This window comes from Grampus griseus, assembly GCF_964374135.1.
Source record: "Grampus griseus genome assembly, chromosome: 3".
NCBI lineage: Eukaryota > Metazoa > Chordata > Mammalia > Artiodactyla > Delphinidae > Grampus > Grampus griseus.
Window position 1 is genome coordinate 63,952,310 of NC_139019.1, and position 22,526 is coordinate 63,974,835.

The 22,526-nt window shown below is 43.8% G+C and overlaps 1 protein-coding gene across 1 annotated transcript in view; it reads left to right on the forward strand.

Moving 5' to 3' along the window:
- Window positions 1-18,098, forward strand: part of CKMT2 (creatine kinase, mitochondrial 2) — a 28,199-nt gene extending 10,101 nt beyond the window's left edge. Inside the window, exons 2-10 of the mRNA XM_082650753.1 lie at window positions 5,231-5,402; window positions 6,907-7,105; window positions 8,551-8,646; window positions 9,105-9,326; window positions 11,211-11,296; window positions 12,246-12,369; window positions 13,413-13,547; window positions 14,970-15,095; window positions 17,831-18,098. Coding sequence (XP_082506879.1) covers window positions 5,251-5,402; window positions 6,907-7,105; window positions 8,551-8,646; window positions 9,105-9,326; window positions 11,211-11,296; window positions 12,246-12,369; window positions 13,413-13,547; window positions 14,970-15,095; window positions 17,831-17,950 — 1,260 coding nt within the window. The 5' untranslated portion in view covers window positions 5,231-5,250 and the 3' untranslated portion in view covers window positions 17,951-18,098. The remainder of the gene's footprint in view (window positions 1-5,230; window positions 5,403-6,906; window positions 7,106-8,550; window positions 8,647-9,104; window positions 9,327-11,210; window positions 11,297-12,245; window positions 12,370-13,412; window positions 13,548-14,969; window positions 15,096-17,830) is intronic.
- The last annotated feature ends 4,428 nt before the right edge of the window (window positions 18,099-22,526 follow it).

Below are 22,526 nucleotides of genomic sequence, written 5' to 3' on the forward strand. Positions count from 1 at the left end.
TTCCCCCCAAATAGATCAGGATTCCTCTCCCAGGGAACACTGGCTGCTGGTCTCACAAGGCTGAGGGAAGCTGGCTTCTCAACTTCTCTGTTGCCCATGTTCCTCTCCCCCCAGCCCTCTGCTCCCCCATCTGCTCAGCTCTCTGATCGGCCCCGTTTTCTAGCCTCACATCGCCCACTCAGTTGACACCTGCTTTCCCACATAGATCTGGCAAAGAGAAGAGCAAACGCCAAAGCCTTGATGTGGCGCCCACAGTGAGGGTGTCTGGATGCTGAAGCTTTTGTACCTGGAGAAACACCACAGCTGTTCCAGCCCCTCATCTCCTCTCTCAAGTGATCTCTTGACAAAAGAGTTCAGTGTGTTATGCTAATACTAGGGGCATGGAGGGAATGAAAAAAATTAAAAAGCTTGTAAGGGAGCTTCAGATCTCTTATGCTCCAAACTTTTGTTCCAGTGGTTTCACACAATATACTGATTTATGGAACTACTATCTGTGGAAACTAGGCAAAGCCAAATACTGACCCCTTCGGTGGACACAGATTACCTCTCACATACCTCTCTCCAACTCCACTTGTTTATGCCGCATGTTACCATCTGTGCAAATAACAAATCAAGTCTCTCCTGAGCAGGAATTTTAGCTGTAGATGGTGCTTATGTAAGATTGGGGCCTCCTGGGTAACAGAGGAATCTGTAAGACAAAACAATGTCCTGCCTGTGCAGCTTTTCAAAGACTAACTTTTAACATGCAAGAGAGAGTTAGTTTAGTCATGAGGAAAAGTGATTTCATTGCAAGCCTGGCTTTGGGTCTTTGGGGAGCATGGCTCAGCCGTTGCCAAATTACTACCCTGTTCAATGAGACCCTTGTTTCAGTCTCATACCCAAGTTTATCGATTGGGACCTCAGTAGAGAAATTCTATGTCTCACTGTATCTTGGAGAGAGAAAAACATAGAGTCAAAGAAACAGGAATTCTTCACCAAAGCTTTGAGTCTGTGTCAATTCTCTACAAGGAATCAAAGCAGGGGTGCTCTGAATTTCAGCTCTAGGATTGCTCGTCTTGCTGCCACCAAAGCCTCCACGGGCTTATTACCATGAATCATGCATCACTGCCCAGACACCAGCATGATGTTAGAACTCTTGGATGTTAATATTATTTCCAGAAACTAAAATATTTCAAACATTAATATTCTGAGTCAGACACCTACCCACAGATCACCCTTACAAAGAGGAAGACCTTTAAAGACCACCAGTGGTCAGTGGGCTGCACATAGACACACTCCCTCCTCTTCCTCCTGACTCTACCTCTTTGGATTTATCTTCTCAAACATGCTGATGTGAACACCTGTCAGTGCTAAAGCCAATTAAAGAAAGAAAAATAAAAGTCAAGCTATTGAGCCAAACTCAGAAACCAACGCACTTCTTATTAACTTAGGGCTGGCTTAAATTTTGACCCATATAGAGTCTGGAAAGAATTCAGGCAACAATTCCTTTACTTTGGTGAGTTCTGTGGTAAAACTCATAGAAGACAGTATTGCCTCTCTGCTTGAAAAGCAGATTGGAGGGTCTGGAAGCAAATAAGACAGGTCTGAAAGATGTAAGTTAGTGTCACCTGCTGTGTACGAGAGCCAGGAAGCCTGAGTGCTGTTCGTTGAGGAACACTAACCTACTCTTGGAAGGAGATGGACAACAGCCCAAAGTCTAGTAGGGAGCAAAGAAGTACATGTGATGAGATGAATGTTGGGCCATTACACATCCCTAGAACGACTTTGAGAAATGGCCCATTTATCTTGCCTGCTGATTACTAAAGTAATTCCTGTTGTCTTTACGATGGAGGGAATTGTTTTTAGAAATGACACCGAGGAAAGGCTGTCTGATAATCTGATTTCCTGGGCTAACGTAGAAAAATAACTTCCTAATTTTTTTCAAGGACTTTGATGCTTTTAGTTGAGATGTTCGAATTTCTCCCTAGCTCAAAAAATGTTAAGTAAAGACCTCCAGGTGGGGATCCTGGAAGCACAAAGTTGATGGACCCATCCCAGTTCCCAAAATGCAATCAAGGAAGAAAGTGGACCTCAGAAGGCTACTCTTAGAATTGTGCGTAAGGCCATGTCGACCTCACCTTATTAGAGGAGTTTATCGTCTGCTGGATAGCCCAGGTTTTCATACCACAACCATACTCTCAACAGGCTCATTGCAGTCATCCAACCCACCTGTGCTTGGAGAATCTTGTAGCAGAGCCTTGGTAATCTTCTAAATACAAGGGGAAAAAATTCCACCCTTCCTTTATTTGGGCATCACAGAGACCAATATAATGAGAGAGTACTAAGAGTTACCTGCTCTATTGTTCTCCACTCAACAACCCATGATAAATAGCTCCCCACTGGGTGATACTGTGGATTAATTGTCCATTCTGATTTCTGGGCAGTAGCAGACACAGCAGGGTATCTGATTTTCATCCCTGGTGATATTATATAAATATTTATCTTTTAAAAATATATTTATTTATTTTTGGTTGCATTGGGTCTTTGCTGCTGCACGCGGGCTTTCTCTAGTTGCGGCGAATGGGGGCTACTCTTTGTTGCGGTGCACGAGCTTCTCATTGCAGTGGCTTCTCTTGTTGCGGAGCATGGGCTCTAGGTGCACCGGCTTCAGTAGTTGTGACTCGCAGGCTCTAGAGCACAGGCTCAGTAGTTGTGGTGCATGGGCTTAGTTGCTCCACGGCATGTGGGATCTTCCCGGACCAGGGATCGAACCCATGTCCCCTGCATTGGCAGGTGGATTATTAACCACTGCACCACCAGGGAAGTCCCATAAATAGTTATCTTGATTTATACATGTTCTCAGTTTTGAAAGATAGTTTGACTGTGTCCCCAAGTCTGGTTGATAATTATTGCCTTAGCCCCGTAAGGACACCATATCTCTGGCTTCCATTATTCATTGTTGAAAAATCAGCTGATGCTTTTTCTTTATAGATGAACTGTCTTTTCTCGCTGACTGCTTTTGATATCTTTGTTGCTAATATTCTGCAGTTGACTGTTATTTAGGTATGTGTGGATTATTTTAATTTTGCTTGACTTATGTCATGCCTCTTGAATCATGGATTTTTGTCTTTCATCAGTTGTGGAAAATTATCAGCCATTTCCCTTGAAATATGGCTTCTCTGTTTTCTCTATTCTGCCTTCTGAGGCTTCCATTAGATGTGTATTTGATCTTGTCATTCTATCCTTTATACCTCTTTTATCGCATATTTTCCATTTTCTTATTTACCTGTGCAACATTCTGGATAATTTCTTAAGATATATCTTCCAATTCATTTATCCTGTCTTCAGCTGTATTATATCCATGGTTCATTCCAGTTCTCTTTCAAATCAGGTTTATTATTCTTAATAGTCTCTTGTTGCTTGCTCGTCATTGTGATTCCATCACTTATTTCTTTAAACATTCCGCATAGAGCTAATCTATATTCTTGTCTGACAATTCCAGTATCTTCAGTCATTGGAGGTCTGAATCTGTGGCCATTTCTTCTGCTGACTCCCATTCATGGTGCCTCCTTGTGTGCTTGGTGATCTTTGACCAAGAGCCTATTGCTTGATCTTACTCTGTAGGGAAGCAGGGCCTAAACTGAGTATACCTTCCTCAGAGCAGATTTGAGTGCATTTCTGCTGGAGGGCTCCTGACCCTGGACCACTTTAGCCCCTTTCAAGGGTCCTAGCTCAACTGGGTAGTCTTAGACTCGATTCCCCACCTCCCTGCTGGTATCCAGACCTTAGTATTCAAATGGACATCCACTCTCAAGATAACCCAAACCTGAGCTCCAACACCAACTCATTTGGGGTGAGCAAAGTAGGAGAATGGTCCTTAGAGACTTTGCAACTGCCAGTAATGATTAGTCAAATCCATTCCACCTGCCTTCACCAATCAAGGTTGTCTTAAGACTAGCATCTCCACCAAGCAGCTCCTAGCCTAAACAATAAGATGTTTGCCTGAGTTATTTTCCAGGAACGTGGACTCAGCTGTGTCTAGTTTAAGCGGAGCTGGTTATAACTAGATAGGACCAGCAACCGTCCAATTGGGCATACATGGATGTCAGTGACCTTTTGACATAGGAGGGCTGAAAACTCTACCCTCAGAACCTGCAGAGGTGTGTAGCTTTATTACACCTGTGCAAAACAACAATTACCAAACCTTTTCCCAATCATCTTTCCCCACACTCCCAGACCACCCTGCTTCTTTGTTATCCCATAAATACCCCAAGCCCATTGCTTTCAGGGAAGTGGTTGTGAGATTTGTTCTCCCATCTTCTCCCTTGGCTGCCTTGTGAATAAACCCTCTCTTTGCTGCAGACCTTAGTGTTTCGGCATTTTGGCTTGCTGTGCGTTGGGCAAAATGAAGCTCGTTTGGTAACAACTTCCTCTATGCCTTACAAGCCCAGCAGTGCATTCTATTCAGGGTCTAGTTGTGTAGCGGCAGAGTCCAAAAGAGCACCTGGGCTGTCAAGCAGCCAGATGTAGAAATCCTCTGGGTTTTTCCCGCTATATCATATTAGTGGAGAAAATGGCAAGGACTGCAAACAGTTTGACATTCTCAGTGTCTAAAAACTACCCAGGTAGGGGCTCCCCTGGTGGCACAGTGGTTGGGAGTCTGCCTGCTAGTGCAGGGGACACGGGTTCGAGCCCTAGTCTGGGAGGATCCCACATGCCGCGGAGCAACTAAGCCCGTGAGCCACAACTGCTGAGCCTTGCGTCTGGAGCCTGTGCTCCGCAACAAGAGAGGCCGCGACAGTGAGAGGCCCATGCACCATGATGAAGAGTGGCCCCCACTTGCCACAACTAGAGAAAGCCCTCGCACAGAAACGAAGACCCAGCACAGCCAAAATAAATTTTAAAAATAATAATAATAATTAAAAAAAAAAAAACTACCCAGGTTTTCCTAAGCAGTGTGAAGGGGACTGGGGAGAAAGGAAGAAAGAAAAACAAAACAAAGAAACAGGCTAAGTCGCCTGCAGTTTTTCTCTTGCCTGTTGGTCTCTGTACTGTGGTTCAGGGCCATCCTGTGAGGCTAATTCTCAGCTTCTCTGGAGTTCCCTGGTGGTTCAGAGGTTAAGCATAGGCACTTTCACTGCGGGGGCCCGGGTTCAATCCCTGGTCGGGGAACTAAGATCCTGCAAGCTGTACGATGTGGCCAAAAATTTTTTTTTAATAAAAAATAATCTTTAGCTTCTCTGCTTTCCAGACACTCATCCAAGAGGAAGGATGGCCAGTACCTTCTCGAAGTTGCTAACTGGCCGCAATGCCTCTCTGTTATTTGCTACCTTGGGCACCAGTGCCCTGACTACTGGGTACCTGCTGAAACGGCAGAATGTGTGTGCTGAGGCCCGGGAACCACACAGGCTATTCCCTCCTAGGTAAGTCCTCCTGGCTTTAAAACGACACCAAAATGCCAGCCAGAAATATGCTTTCCTCTTCTGAAACTGTCGGTAGAGGCCCCTCTTTTTGCCTCTGAGGGTGACTAAATCAAATGGACTCATTAAGCACAGTGACCTGTGGCAAATCCAGGGATGTGTAGTGTCATCATTCCTGCCCAGAGCTTGAGCTCTAGTGGAATAGTAATAACAGTCGGAGCTAACCTTTGTTGAATATGTGTAGGCGTGTTGAGCACTTTACGCGGGGTATTTTATTCCTCTTAGCATCCCTTTGTGATGAAATGGAGGCTTAGGAAAACTAAGTCGTGCCCAAGTTCACGCAGCTGGTGCAGCCAAATGTGAACCCAGGGACCTTGATTCCAGACTCATGCCTCACTCATGCTGTACTGCCTTCTGGAAAACGTGATGCGACAGCACTGATTTTAAGTATCAGCTTCTTTGCTTTTTATTTTATTTGTTTTCCGGCTGCACTGTGCAGCATGTGGGATCCTAGTTCCCTTACCAGGGCTCAAACCCATGTCCCCTGCAGTGGAAACGCAGAGTCTTAACCATTGGACCGCCAGGGAAGTCCCTAAGTATCAGCTTTAAAGGACCTTGCAGAAGGGAAGCAGAGAAGTGGCATGAAGATGGACTGTTTTCTCCACCCTGGGGACCTTGTCATGGCTGAGACGTCCCACACTGGATAGAGCTGGAGTGGATGCTGACTTTAAGGGATTCTGTATAGGCAGCTGTGCCTGAAAGAGACAAGGAAAACCTGAGTTATTTCTCAGAAACATTTACTGGCTTTCATGAGAATTAGGAACTCTGAGGGAATTACTGGCACCTACCATATACCTCAGGAATTCCTTATGTGAGATTACCTGTGTTTGAGCCTGTGGTGGTCTTGAATCCTCTATTCTTCAATCAGTACATATCCCAGGGTAAGGTAGCAACCCCCCATTTGATTTCTTTCTATGCATTATTTCAACAACTATTTACGGAATGCCTGTTTCTATAGGCAGGCACTGTTCTCAACAAAGCAGATAGTCCTAGAGTTTGCATCATAGACAGAGGACAGGTAAATCAATGAATTTCTGTGTAGTTCTACCCACAGGGTTGTTAGCCTCTATCACAGACCTCAGGGACCAAAATGTAGTTGTTGCAATTTACCCAAACTTCTGGGTGTAAAAAAAAAAGTCAACATACGATTTCAATTTCTTTTCTAATCGTTTCACTCTATTTCCTCTTTACGTAAACATAAGCCCCAGTCTGTGGGCTCCTGCTGCCAGCATAATGGACTCCTTAGGCCGGGCCAGGTCCATCCCTCTGGCAGTTCAGGGAACTAGTCTTTAAAATCTGGCTTACTTAAATCATGACCTAGCCAGTTTTCCTCTGCCCACTGGCTGAAGAGAGCCTGGTGGAAGGATGGCTGCCCAGAAACAAAGCTCTTGCATAGGCCCCTTGCCTCAGGGGCTGCTCACTGAATACCCCTCTCCTCCTCATGCAGTGCAGACTACCCTGATCTGCGCAAACACAACAACTGCATGGCCGAGTGCCTCACGCCGGCCATCTACGCCAAGCTCCGCAACAAGGTGACGCCCAATGGCTACACCCTGGACCAGTGTATCCAGACTGGAGTGGATAACCCCGGCCACCCCTTCATAAAGACCGTGGGCATGGTGGCTGGTGACGAGGAGTCCTATGAGGTGAAACTCTTGGCTGCCGGTTCTGTAGTGTGTGTGTGTGTGAGGCGGGCTTTGGGTTCTCTCTGTGGGACCAACTTGCTGTTTTCTCAGGAAGGGCACTCAGGAAGCCAGCTTCAACAGAACAGCTGCAGTGCTCTCTAGAACAGTGAGGTCTACAGCTTCCCAGGGACAGGGTTTCCTTTGCTGCTGCTGTAGTATCCCTCCCCACCGAGGAATGAGTTGCATGACCCAGCTCTCAGAGCTTGTCAAGGGAATGAGTTAGTACAGAAAAAATACAACCTTTTAATGTTTTTATTGTTTGTGTATTCACCGATAAGGCATTAGGAGATGATGTGTTTGTGGCTGAACTTTATTGAGGCTGGAGGATGGTTCCATGTGTGTTTAGTTTGGGAATTACTGATTACACAGCCTCCTGTAGTCTTACTGAGTTCACTGAGCCTCTTGGAGAAATCCCATGATCTCTGCATCCTCATCCTGGGTCAGAAGCACAGGATGGTTTGCTGATCTGGAGCTCAGCCGCCAGAGCAGCTTCTAAATTACAGTAAAAAAAACACCCTCCAGCCCATCTCCCTCAGGTGTGCCCCCTTTGCACCTTCTGTTGCAGGGAGCTGAAGGTGATTCCCTGGGAAGGCAGCCGTCAAGAGGAGGGAGAGGGCCCCCTTGAATAGACTAGGCTAGCAGCTCACTCAGGGACAGCAGTGCCCACCTCTGGGCTCCCAGAGTCCCAGACTAGAGCTGGCTCCCAGGACCCACTCCCCACAGCTCCCAAAGGCGGCACGGTGCTCTGTTTGACTTCTCTGAACCTTATTTTACCTAAAGGATGTTCCTGCAGTTTTTGGTTTTTTAAAAAGTAGATTTCGCTTGAGATAGTTTGTGCTGGGGAAGGTCCTCACAGGGTAACAGGTCCCCCTGCTTTGCCTTAATTGCTGCTGTGCACTTTTCTTTCTATGCAGCTGGTTTTCCACAAATTTATTATATTGCTTAAAGTCTAGAACCCGACCATCCCTTTTGACCACAGAACTGCTTAGCTTTGAGCTGGCAGCTTCTTTTATCCCACAAAAGCAAGAGCTTCTGGAGAAAACCCTCAAATTCTTAAACACAGGATTTTCTTGCTCCATCTGATGGCAGTGAACTTGGCAGAATCGCTAGAGAGGAGGTTACTATGACAGAGTTCTGTAGCCCTGCCCTCTCCCAAGGGGCAAGGTGCCTCAAAGAGGTTTCCTCTGGTATATGCGACCTACTAGTACTACTACTATAATTATTATCATTATTATTAACCATCAATCCGGTCTCACACCTATTTCCTGCATGGTTGCACTGAGAATTTCAGAGAAGGAGGGCATCAGCTTTGGCCCTTAAGATAAATAGGAACAAATGATGAACCAATTCAAGTATTGATAGATGAACCAATTCAAGAGGAAACAGGAGCGTCGTCCCTCCTGCAGGTGTTTGCCGACCTTTTTGACCCTGTCATCAAGCTGAGGCACAATGGCTATGACCCCAGGGTGATGAAGCACCCCACGGATCTGGACGAATCCAAGGTAGGCTCCAGCCACCTCTGTACCTTCCCATGAAGCCAGCACTCCAGAGACCAAGGTGAGGAGAACTGGAGAGAAGGGCCCCTGGGTCAGATGCCCTTGAAAGTTCTGTGATGGCCCTCCCACACCATGCTCCCTAGAGGGCCACTGAGACAGTCAGGAAGGTCCCAAAGTCTGTTTTTCTTACCTCCTACCACCAGCGTAGTGGTGGTCACTGAAGACTTTAGCCTTTCCCAGAACAATTCCTTTTTTCACCCCAAACCTAGCCAGGGTAAAGGACTGCAGACAGCGCTGTGTAAAGTAGCTCCTCCCTTGACTTCCCTCCAAGACCCCTCCCTGCCCCCAGAGTTGCCCGATGTGTCCAGCATGCACACGCGCTCAGTGCCCGGGGGTCCCCTGGTCAGCGGGTTGGAGGCCACTGTGGCCGTGGCGCTGCGGTAACCCCGCACTCTGCTCTGCAGATCACACATGGGCAGTTGGACGAGCGCTACGTGCTGTCATCTCGGGTGCGCACGGGCCGCAGCATCCGCGGGCTGAGCCTGCCGCCCGCCTGCACCCGGGCCGAGCGGAGGGAGGTGGAGAACGTGGCCGTCATGGCCCTGAAGGGCCTCAAGGGGGACCTGGCCGGCCGCTACTACCGGCTGTCCGAGATGACGGAGAAGGACCAGCAGCGGCTCATCGATGTGAGTGACCCCGAACCACGTGGGCTGCCCGGGGCGGGGCTGTGCCGAGAGAGCCCTGACCCGCGCGGGGCGGTCTCCCGCGGAGCTCAGACCCCTGCTCTGGTTGGGAGCTTGCTGGGGCTTCAGGCTGGTCAGTCTAAGGAAGGAAAAGCAGGCCTTAAAAGCTTAGGTCAAAAGTGGAGGAGGTCTATGGATAAAGTCTGCCGAGGAAACAATGGGGTGGTGGGTTGCCATTGCTGTGTGGGAGTGAGTGGAGGATCCCCGGGCTTGTTGATAAATAGGAACAGTTGGGTGTGGAAAATCCTGTCTGTGCCTGGAGGATGGTCTCCATTACCACACTCAAAGTCCAGGAAGCTAGGAGCTTCTGGAAAGGGAATTATCCAGGTGGAAGGCCTGCCCTGACTCACATTGGAGCTGGCCTCTGGGGTTCTTGCTGCCTCCACGGGGTCTCCATGGCTTCCCTCTAACACTAGGGTAGGCAAAACTCAAGTCCCTTCCTTTTTTCCCTGTAACAAAGTTGAAACAGAATGGCATTTTCAAAGGTAACTTTTAACTCCAAGGAAAAGCGGAAGCAAATTTCTGTCATTTCAGAAGATGTGATGCCACAAAATATGCCCCATTTCCAAACCAGGCGGGCAACTGTGTGGTCTAGAGGCCTCAGTCTCCTGGTCCCCTCCTCTTGTTCTGGTACAGAACAAGCCCTCCTCTGCCTCAAGTAGCCACTTCTGGTTGCCAGGTTAAAGGGCATGCTGTTTCCTGGGCAATGATAGTCCATAAGCCTGGCCTGGCTCAGGTCTCCAACCCCTTCCGCTTAGAGATTGTAGATCTTCCTGTGTCCTCTTTTCTGACTTAAGTGTAATATATGGTATCCATAGTCATATTCTTACTGTGTACACACAGTATTTTTTTTTTTTTTTTTTTTTTTTTTTTTTTTTTTTTGCTGTATGCGGGCCTCTCACTGTTGTGGCCTCTCCCGTTGCGGAGCACAGGCTCTGGACGCGCAGGCCCAGCGGCCATGGCTCACGGGCCTAGCCGCTCCGCGGCATGTGGGATCTTCCCAGACCGGGGTACGAACCCGTGTCCCCTGCATCGGCAGGCGGACTCTCAACCATTGCGCCACCAGGGAAGCCCCACACAGTATTTTGATCTGATTTGGGTCTGCACAGTAGCGTATTGTAGCTAGAGGCATACTTGGGAGTCATGCAGGTCTAGGTTTGCATCTAGGCTCTGCCACTTTCTAGCTGTGATAGGTTTCCTCTCTCTCAATCTGTTTCCTTTTCCTACCAAAGAGAATGATGACCTTTACCTCAGAGTGTTGTGAGGATTAAAGGAAATAAAAGTACATAGCATAGAGCCTGGCACATAGTGACCATTAAATGAATGGTGACTTTTTTTATTTACAGATCATTATTTTACATCTCTAATATTTTTTAATGGAAGGAATGATAATAATAAACCAGCAATGCTGGTAACATGGAGAATGCAGCTGTATACAACACTTTTCAGGATAGCACCCCTCAGTCACTGCCCACTCTGCCCTTGCATGGGGTTGGTGCTGGTGGGGTAGACACACTCCATAGTGATTAAGGATCTCCATCTGGGCTAAGCCAGCGGTTTTCAACCTTAGCTGTACACTGGAATCACCTGAAAATAACTGATGTCCAGGTTGCTGCACCCAATAACAAGTCGGAATCTCTGAGAGATGGGAACTGGGCATTAGAATATTTTAAGCTCTCAGTTATTATAGTGGGCAGCCAATGCTGAGAAGCACTGCCTGAGAGACTGCAGCCATTATTAGTGAGCTGAAAGTTGATCACCTGATGTTTGCCATTGTGTCTGATCTCATCAGTTTCTTCTTTTTGCTTTGTCCCTTTGGGCCTGCAGGACCACTTTCTATTTGATAAGCCAGTATCCCCTTTACTAACTTGTGCTGGGATGGCCCGTGACTGGCCAGATGCCAGGGGAATCTGGTATGAACATAGCATTTTCACATTTGCATTGTGTGCAGATGTTCTCCTTCAGATCGCTGCTTGTCCTAACCTGAAGTTGCTGTGACCTGCGCTTGACAGCATGCCCAGCTTGAGCTAAATGGAGAAGATAGAGTACTTAGAAATTGGGGGTGGGTGTCTGTGTGTGTGTGTAATATATAAGTATAATGATGTTTCCAAATGTACGGGAATGTTAGCTGTTTTGCATGAATTGTGCATGAGAAAAAAGACTTTCTTTTTAAGAAAAACTTAGCTTCATATTATTTGACCTCCCGGAGAATCTGTTTCATGACATTAAAACAAAAGAGCAGAAAATGAAAAGTAAATATTGAGGATTTAAGCAAAACTCTACAAGGAAGAGTGGCTATTGAGTGTACACATATTTTGTCTTGGCCAAGAGTCCTCAGGCCACTTTGATTCCTAAACCTTGGTAAGTTATTATGACACTATCCGAAGGAGCCCAGATCAAAGTGTTTGGGAGCAGCTGCTCAGTGGGGGTGGATAGGCGGGATCTATACAGCAAACATATGTGAAATCTTCTGCACCCCAAACAAGTTGAGCTGCAGGTAAAATCTTTTTTTAAGTGCCACAAGATTTTGGTTGAATCTATTAGGAGGCAAAACACTCTTGTTGGCGTCAAAGCCAAATGTTATCATGGCTGAATTATTGTCATCCTAGTCTGAGGAATGAGGGAGATTATGTTCTTGTTGGGTGAAAACATGACATCTTTGAGGGTTGGAGTTGGTCTTACTCTTCATTCTGTCAAGGTAACATTATTTTGCAGTACTTGTTCAGGCACAGTTAAGAGATTAGGACCATCTAAGGAAATGAGGAAGGTGAATGAAGCAATCAAGCTACAGAGGTAATGGGAATTTTCATGTGTTGAAACAAATGTAATTAACACTCAACACAGTATTTCTCTCTTCATTAGGCATAATAATGACAAGACATTTCTCATCTGGATTAATGAGGAAGACCACACCAGGGTAATCTCTATGGAGAAAGGAGGCAATATGAAAAGAGTATTTGAGCGATTCTGTCGTGGACTAAAAGAGGTAAGATGTCATCAGAGAATTCTGAATAGTCACTAAAATAAAATCTCTTTGTTTTTCATTCTTGAAAAAAGATATTATGGTGACTTCCAAGATGGGGCTAATCTTTTCTAGGGATCATGGCACTCTTTTGGGGTGGGACTTCCAGGGCAGTGCTCAAAAAACAGATGACTTTTTTTGTTATTAGCAAGTTCCTATGCTTCCCTTCCCAATGCAGGATGGTTTAGAGAAGTCTGTGGATCATTAGTTATTTTCTGATTTCTTTAACAGAGATCTTGGCTGTTCTAAGCATAGAGACAGTATAGGATGCACCTATGTTCATATGTGACCTGACCACAGCCATACTTGATGAGAATTCCTATTTTCTCCTACTATGCTCATGTGGAAAAGCATAACAACTGACATTTATTGAGTGTTTAGTATGTGCTAGGTACTGTGTTCAGTGCTTTACATGGTTGATCTAATTTAATTGGACCATTTTAATATTGTGATAGAAGAAGTTTAATTTTCTATTAAAGAAGTACTGCAGAATGAAAGAACGAAATTTTGCCATTTGCAGCAACATGGATGGACTTGGAGGGCATTATGCTAAGAGAAATATCTGACAGAGAAAGATAAAAATACTGTATGATCTCACTTATATATGGAATCTAAAAAAATACAACAAACTAGTGAATCAAACAGAAAAGAAGCAGCCTCACAGCTATAGAGAACTAGTGGTTACCACTGGGAAGACGGCAGTGGGGAGGGGCAGTATAGCAGTGGGGGAAAAAGGGTTATTACGAGATTATATGAAATCATGTGAGTGAAACTTTTGAAAATTGTAAAGAACTATAGAATTTAAAGAATCTTTCATTCAATAAAAATAAATTTTTATAAAAACTGCAGATAACTTTGCTTTTTCCTTTCCAAAAAAAGAAGCAGTACTATAAATTGACCTAAGTTTTATTCACGGCAAACATGCAGTACACACATCTTTCCCTGGTGTTTGGGATGTGCTGAGTGAATGGATATCTGAGAACTTCCTCATTTGTTCCCTGTCTTAGGTAGAACGCCTAATCCAAGAACGAGGCTGGGAGTTCATGTGGAACGAGCGCCTGGGATACATTCTGACCTGCCCTTCGAACCTCGGCACAGGATTACGGGCTGGTGTCCACGTTAGGATCCCAAAGCTCAGCAAGGTAATGTCATGCAGCCAGTGGCGCTGTTGGGTTCCACCAGGATCAGCTCACCTGGGACTGCTTTGTGGAGGGAAAAACGTCACAGCCCAATTCCTTAACCCTTAGTTTCTGCACTAATGAAAGAAAATGACGAGAAAACATTGTTTGTCTCAAAAACGCTTGTATCCGTAGGATAAGAGTTTTAACGGGCTGTAAAAAAGGGCAGTGGCTTCAAGAACAAGAACTTTATTCTTTTTTTTTAAGATTTTTTTTTATGTGGACCATTTTTAAAGGCTTTATTGAAATTGTTACAATATTGCTTCTGTTTTATGTTTTTTGGGTTTTGGGCCCCGAGGCATGTGGGATCCTAGCTCTCTGACCAGGGATCAAACCCATACCCCCTGCGTTGGAAGGCAAAGTCTTAACCACTGGACCACCAGGGAAGTCCCAAGAACAAGAACTTTAAATTCTCCTTCATATAACAAGTCGGGATAGTTAGGCCGGCTGCTCCACTCTGCTCTCTCTCTCCCAATACAGAGGTTCTCAGACTCGGGCCTGCAGCAAAATCACCTGGAGGCTTGTGACAACACCTGCAGCACTTGCATTTCTCACAGATTTCCCGGTGATGCTGATGCTGCCGGTCAGGGAACTGCACTTGGAGGGTCACTGCCTTAGAGCGTTGTCCCCTTAGCGTGGTCACAGTCAGGCCTCACGCTCTAGCCTGTGGAAAGGCGAGAGAGCACGTGGGAGTGTCCGTGTAAAGATTTAAGATCTAGGCCTGGCAGTGGCACCCTTCACTTCTGCTTGTTCCATTAGCAAGAACCTAGCCAGTGGTTACTTCCTCAGCTCTCCTGTGGAAGAAAGGAAAAAGGATTCTGGTGGGCAACTAAGAGTTCTGCCACAGCACACCAAGTGAATCAAATACTTTAAAACAATTTTAGAAAATGTGCTTTTGGCCAAAAAAAAGGATGGTAATATTTCTTATTCAAAATTCCAATGCTAAGAAAATTATTTTTTTTAATTTTTATCGGAGTGTAGTTGCTTTACAATAAGAAAATTATTTGCTATGATTTAATGTCATGATTTTAATTATAGCAGTAACAAGTGTTATATAGATGAATAATAAACTCACCAAAGCTGGCACCCAGATGCCAATATAGCAGTATAGAAGTTAATGACAGCTCTGCTACCTTCTACCTGTGTGTCCTTTTAGGCAAGTTAATTCCTCTGAGCCTTATTTTTCTCATCTGTGAAATGGGAGTAAAAGCAATACCTTCTTCATGGGATTGTTGTAAGTTCCAGCACAGGGCCCTGGTACATAGTAAATATATGCTTAATAAATATTAACTGTTATTACTTCTCATTATGTGTCTTTTCTAAGTGTGCCAAGAATGACAAATCAAGTTTGATTCTTAGGACACTAAGTATTATCCTTTGTCCCAGGATCCGCGATTTTCTAAGATCCTGGAGAACCTGAGACTCCAGAAGCGTGGCACAGGTGGTGTGGACACGGAAGCAGTGGCGGATGTGTATGACATTTCCAACATAGATCGAATTGGCCGATCAGAGGTAACATCTCTCTAACTTTCCGAACGTGAACTACCAAAATCAGCCTGGAGGAAAAGAAGCAAACTCAACAGCTTTTCCTTATTCACAAAATTCGAGAACTCCTCTTTGCCCATTGAGTCCTGATCATGTTAGCATTTCATTCTGTAGTACTTGTCCTCCACGCATAAAGGTAAGCAGGATGTAAGCTGAGGATGTATAAGCAAGTGAAGGAATTCACAGTGGGACGGTTGTCACCTGCCTGCCCCCAGAGCTGTCCCAGCAATCCTGAGCAGCGGGAGTTCTGTTATGCTAAAGGACAACAGTCTTTCATCACTGAGTCAGAGAACACTGTGCTCTCTCTGAGGGGGATGAAATAGTGGATTTTCTCTTGATTCCGAATTTCCTTTGGTGAAGGTCACATACTATCATCTTCACGTTGACGTTTTTAGACACTTGATAGTTTGTAAAATTTTATGTTTAGGGCTAAAGATGGCAAATAAGGTATGCATGAGGTATGTGTGAGATTGTGCTCATCAAATAATCCTTAGGATTCTGTGAATACACAGGATAAATGGGATTCATAAACTATAGGTAGACCTGGAGTGATGCATGAGAAAAAGCACAAAGAGCGCGTTTAATGAACATGGAAGCAGAATCCTCAGCAAATCCTGACCTCATTAAGTCATCCCAGCTTATCTGGATGTGGTCCCATTGAACGTATTGTGCCCATCATTAATTTAAAAGCCGCTTATAAAACTCTTAATAACTCAGTGGCTGGTTATTAAATCTGTGGATTATTGGTGCTCGTTCTTCTTCCCTGCCATCTTTTGCATATTTCATTGCCAGTTGGTACTCCTACCAGTAAACTAAGGAAAGGAAAGAAGAAAACACTCAAAACAATTAAATCAGCTTGAGTGCTCCCAGCGCTGGTAAAGTATTGATACTTGAGGAAGAAGCAGATATAAATACTACACCTTCTGAAATTTGCTGAATATGGTGTAGTGAATAAAGAAAATCTGGGTCCTAGCCCTGTCAGCTTCTAATATTAACTAGATTTTTAATACTGGAAAGCAAAGTACTCATCGTTTTTAGAAAACTGTAAGTCAATAAGTGATCATCTATAGGAGCTAGAAAAATTCCCAAAAGTGTTAAAAAAAAAAAAAATAAAACCACTTGTTCAACCTAACAGCCCTGAGATAACCATTGTGAACATTATTCTAAATTGCCTTCCATTCTTACAATTATTCAAAAAATGTTTTTTACAGAATTTAGTATTACAACATATTTGATATAACACAGCTTTTCCCAGTATATTATAACATGAGCATTTTCCTATAATTTTATAATTCTTCAAAGAATATAAAATTCTTATTTTATAAATAAGATATATATAAATATTTTATAAATAAAATATAAATATTTAAATAAAAGAAATATAAATATTTTATAAATAAAATTCTTATAAAAGAATTTTTATAATTCTTCAAAACATATTGTTTAATGACAGCATAGTAAAGGTGGTCCATTATCTACTTAATATCTCCCTGATTATTTGAGATTTTGTTTGACTATCTCTGTACATAACTGTATGACCATCTCTATACATAACTCTAATCACAACTCTGATTAGTTAGTTAGGATATATTTCTAGGAAAGGGATTCCTGGGTTAAGGATGAGGGTCCCTTACTTATGACCAAGTTTCCTACCAGAAGATTTATACCAAGAGAGTTCCACAGGCAGTGAATGAGAGACCCATCACCACACCCTCATCAACACTGAGATAGGTCAGTTGGCTAAGTAGAAAATCAGTGTTTCTTTTATTAGTAATGACTAGCTTTCTGGCCCAACCCTTTCATAGGACTTCAGTTTCCTTATGCATGAAAGTAAGTGGGGAGTGTACTAGACTCTGTCATGCCTAAAGTATGTTCAGCTGTAACACTTAACCACCTCTTCCATTATTGCCGTGCATTCTTGAGTTTTATCATGTATTTTAGTGCTGTCTAGAATTAACTAGTAATTCCTTTTTGTCTTAGTTTGGGTCCCTTTAGGAGCAGTGCAAATAATTTATTTGGGAGATGATTCCCAGGGAAAAATTCATAGGTAGATGTCCTCTAGTTTAAGAAAAACCAATATTTGTAAACAAAAGTTCTAACATATATTTTTTTAAAGCAGGAATTTTAAAAAGTATATCTTAGTATAATTCACAGTTTCCTTTAAGTAGCACACTTGCCTGGTACAATACAAGCATTATTTAATTGCCAAACATTTGGGTTTAAACAATTTTCAGAAAGCCGTTCATTGTGTAAATGATAATATCTGAACTATAGCATGTTTAGTACTCAGGTAGCTTAGTGGAAGGTCAGAATTCAGATCCGGGTCAGAGAACATCACAAGGGTGTCACTGTGTAGTTTTACTTTAAGACAAACTGTTATAACAGAGATTGATGGGGGAAGAAGTGCCTGAGATGCAAACTAATGGTTTTCATATTTTTAAAAAGTCCTTACACACAAAGCAGTAACTCCATCTTAACTGCAGAAAGATTGAGAGAAACCCTGTAACATCTCCGCTCCCCGTCCCTGGTGATAAACATCAGACACCTCTCCTCCCATAAAACGTTAGGAAAATAAAGAGAAGAAATTGTTACAGTCCATGTAACAGGGCAAGTTTTCATTTGTCCCAGTATTGTTCCTACGGATCAAAGCCTTGCATGTGTCTTCTATGCAAATTAATCTTTCATCTTTTTCACTGTCAAAGGTTGAGCTTGTTCAGATAGTCATCGATGGAGTCAATTACCTGGTGGATTGTGAAAAGAAGTTGGAGAAAGGCCAAGATATTAAGGTGCCACCTCCTCTACCTCAGTTTACCAAGAAGTGAACTTTCCCTTCCCTAATTTATGAATAATCTGTCTGCTGGTATGACAGACATAAAGAAATTTCTACTCTGAGAGTTTTTGTAGACTTGGAAAAATGTAAAACTGTAGGTCCTGTCTATCTTTACAATAAAACTCTCCTTAATATCTTCAGTTTGTTTCTCTGTTTTTTTTTTTTTAATGCTACTGAGATGGGCAAACACATCCAATTACAAGTAGTAGGAAGTAAAAATATTTTAGGACAACGATAAAACTAATATTTGTAAGGCGACTTTCACACAAATGTAGAAACCCTCCAACTATCTAGATGCTACTATAGTCAACCCTTCAACCAATCCCTACAGACACCATTGGAAAAGAGGAACTAATATAATCAATTTTCTGGCAAGTAGAGCAAGAGAAGATTCATTTCTCTTGAAAGTGTGGAAATAAAGACTATGCAAATGAGGACAAACAGAGACTATAGCAGAGGCTATTTAGGGCTTGCTATAGCAAGGGAATCAGCCACCAACACCTACTTGAATCTGGCAGAAACTCAAAGGCAGGCACAGGAAAGCTTTCTGGTGAAAAAATGGGTATGCTCGGGTGTGATCTGAGCCGGGTGGTAGGCATGGGGAAATTGGAGGCAGACTAACTAGAAGCGGGGTATCCTGGGTAAGTGGTTTGGGAAGCATATTTGGCTTTCTCTGGCTGGTCCTGAACTGGAAGCAGGGGCAAAAATGAGGGGAACTGGGCGTCCCTGACCAATGCCCAATCTCTGGGCTGATTGCTTCAGAGACTGTGGTTTGGCTTCTTGAACTGGTTGCTGCAGAGGTTGTGGGTCAGAGTTCTGTTGTCATGTATGGTCTGGCCATTGTGTATTTGTACATTCAGTCTCTCAAAAGCAATCCAAAGTGTGATGTCTCAAACACTGAAAATGTATTTAGTATAATTTGAAAGCCAAATTCGTCCCTCAGCACACAGATAGTTATCTCTCGAAACTTGTTATCCTCTTCCATCCATCCTGTGTTGTCTGTAACCTGAAGGGGCATATGACAGACGAGGTGGCTGCAGCTAATTCTGTAACTCTAAAAGTGTTCCACATAACAAGAAAGATACTGTTATCTAGAATAATAGGAGTGAGATCAAGTTCTGCATTTTGTGAGTAAATGAGTACTGTAGATGCTACTGTGAAAATACATCACAGCTATAATACAAGCAATTGTCTTCCCTCCTACTATATTGAGAAAAATAAAGTATAAAAAGAATACACTTGTGCTGGTGCTAATAGGCACCATACTAACTTTTGAGTGACAAATTAATGTCTTTGAATTATAGAAGAGGAAGCCACACCCAATATAATTCAGGACATTGTGCTAAACACCCTGAATGGGATGGGGTGGAGGGCCATTCTACCAACTAATGCCTGTAAACAAAAGAGGGAACAGAACCTCGAGCAGTGACTGGCATTCTGGGGACGAGGGATGGAGGGTTGAGAGGACTGGCATCATGGCCAAGCATGTTGACTCTACAGCCATACTGCTTGAGTACACGTCCCAGCTCTCCCACTATATGACGTTAAGTGATGGACTTAGTCTCTAAGTTCCTGAAGTTCCTTTGTATAAAATGAGAACAATGATAATGCCTCTCTCATAGGGTTGTTTGGAGGATAAAATTAATATTTGTAAAGTTCACTTAGAAGTGCTCAACACATTTTAAGTACTATGTAAGGGTTTGCATGTTAAATAATAAAAAATGAATCACTATTATAATATGATAATAATCTGTCTTTGACTATCCCTTAAACCCATCCTTTAGGGCAGGGGTCCCTAACCCCCAGGCCATGGACTGGTGTCAGTCTGTAAAAGGCCACTGGTATCGGACTGATACCGGTCCGTGGCCTGTCAGGGACTGGGCCACACAGCAGGAGGTGAGTGGCAGGTGAGCCAGCGAAGCTTCATCTGTATCTACAGCCACTTCCCATCACTCTCATCACCGCCTGAGCTCCGCCTCGTGTCAGATCAGCAGTGGCATGAACCCTACTCTGAACTGTGCATGCGAGGGATCTAGGTTGTGCACTCCTTATGAGAATCTAATGCCTGATGATCTGAGGTGAAGCTGAGGTAGTGATGCTAGTGCTGGGGAGCGGCTGCAAATACAGATTATCATTAGCAGAGAGGTTTGACTGCACAGAGACCATGATCAATTGCTTGCAGACTCATATCAAAACCCTATCAGTGAGTGGCAAGTGACAATGAAGGTGCGTCTGGTGGCAGGCTTTATAGTGGCAAGTGAGTTGCTGTACTTCAATTGTACACAGCTGCATCTGGTGGTAGGCTTTAAGTCAGAATCTGACACTTATTTTTGTCCGCATGTGGCCCACCCGTTATTTTATTTACCACTTCCGTCCACGCCTCTTTCCCGCACTGCACACTTGTCTCAGTCGCAGTTTTGGTAAGCCCGCAAGCTAACCCTAGCCAAATTGAGTAAAAACCAAACGTTGCTGGAGAGCTTCTTTGAAAAGGGGGAAAGACCCAATGATGAGACAGCAGAAGACTCTAAGACTGCCAGCAAAAAGAAAGCTGCATTTAAAAGAAGATACCAAGAGTCCTACTTAAATTATGGTTTCATTGCAACAGGTGATTCACTTTCTCCAAGCCCGCTCTGTATAATATGTGGCGACTGGCTATCCAACAAAGCTGTAAAACCTTCAAAACTGCTTCGCCACATGGAGACCAAGCACCCTGCCTTAAAGGACAAGGCTTTGGACTTTTTCAAAAGAAAAAAACGTGAACACGAAGAACAGAAGCAATTATCGAAGGCCCACTTCATCAAATGTGTCTGCACTGAAAGCATCATTCTTAGTGGTTAGCATTGCTAAGGCTAAGAAGCCCTTTACTATTGGTGACGAGTTGATCCTGCCTGCTGCTGAGGACATCTGTCTTGAACTTTTAGGAGAGGCTGCATGCAGTTCAAAAGGTGGCATGTGTTCCTCTTTCGGCTAGCACCACAACTAGATGAGTTGATGAAATAGCAGAGGACATTGAGGCACAATTGTCAGAGAGGATTAATGAGTCACCGTGGTATGCAATCCAGGTCAACGAGTCTACCAATGTTGACAACAAGGCAACAGTGCTTGTTTCTGTGCAATATATTTTTCAGGAGGATGTGCATGAGGATATGTTATGTGCACTTTTGTTGCCAACCAACACCACAACTGCAGAACTATTGAAGTCTTTGAATGAGTACACATCAGGAAAACTGACTTGGTCATTTTGTGTTGGTATATGCATGGACGGAGCAGCTGCCATGACTGGACGGCTTTCTTATTTCACTACTTGGGTCAAAGAGGTCGCTTCTGAATGTGAGTCTATGCACTGTGTCATCCCTAGAGAAATGCCGGCTAGCCAAAAAATGTCACCTGAACTTAACAACGTTTGTAGGATGTGTTTAAAATTATCAACCACGTTAAAGTACATGCCCTTAACTCACATCTGTTCATGCTGCTCTGTGAGGAGATGGATGCAGAGCACACGTCTTCTCTTATACACAGAAGTGAGATAGCTTTCTAAAGGTAGATCACTAGCCAGAGTTTTTGAGTTATGAGAGCCACTCCAGAGATTACTTTTAGAAGAACAGTCACCACTGGCAGCACATTTCGGTGACACAGAATGGGTCACAAAACTTGCTTATTTGTGTGACACATTCAACCTGCTCAATAAACTCAATCTGTCAGTTCAGGGGAGAAAGACAACTGTGTTCAAGTCGGTAGATAAAGTGGCTGCATTCAAAGCCAAACTGGAATTATGGGAGCGACAAGTGAACATTAGGATTTTTGACATGTTTCAAACAGAGATTTTGAAAGGGACTGAGCGAGGGCCTTCCTTCTCCCAGATGGTGCATGATCACTTATCTCAGCTTTCAAAAGAGATTGAGCATTGCTTCCCAACCACAAAAGACCCCAGAACTGGGAAGGAATGGATCTGAGACGCATTTGTGAATAAGCCAGGTGAATTGACTTTGTCGGAGCTAGAAGAGGATCAACTGCTTGAGATCACAAGTGACGGGGGCCTTAAAAGTATGCTTGAGACAATGTCAAATCTCCATACATTCTGGATTAAAGTCAAGGAGGAATATCCTGAGATTGCCACAAAGGCACTGAAAAGCCTGCTTCCATTTCCAACATCCAATCTTTGTGAAGCAGGGTTTTCTGCAGTGACAGCGACCAAAATGAGATCACGGAGGAGACTGGACATAAGCAACACACTTCGGGTCACTGTCTCCCATCACCCCCAGACGGGACCATGTAGTTGCAGGAAAACAAGCTCAGGGCTCCCACTGATTCTGCATTATGGTGAGTTGTATAATTATTTCATTATATATTACAGTGTAATAATAATAGAAATAAAGTGCACAATAAATGTAATGCACTTGAATCATCCCGAAACCATTCCCCTCCCTCCCCAGTCTGTGGAAAAATTGTCTTCCACGAAACTGGTCCCTGGTGCCAAAAAGGTTGGGGACCACTGCTTTATTTTATCACCTGGAATGTACTCATGTGTGACTTTACTCTTTCAGAGCAAGATATTCATAACTAAATGC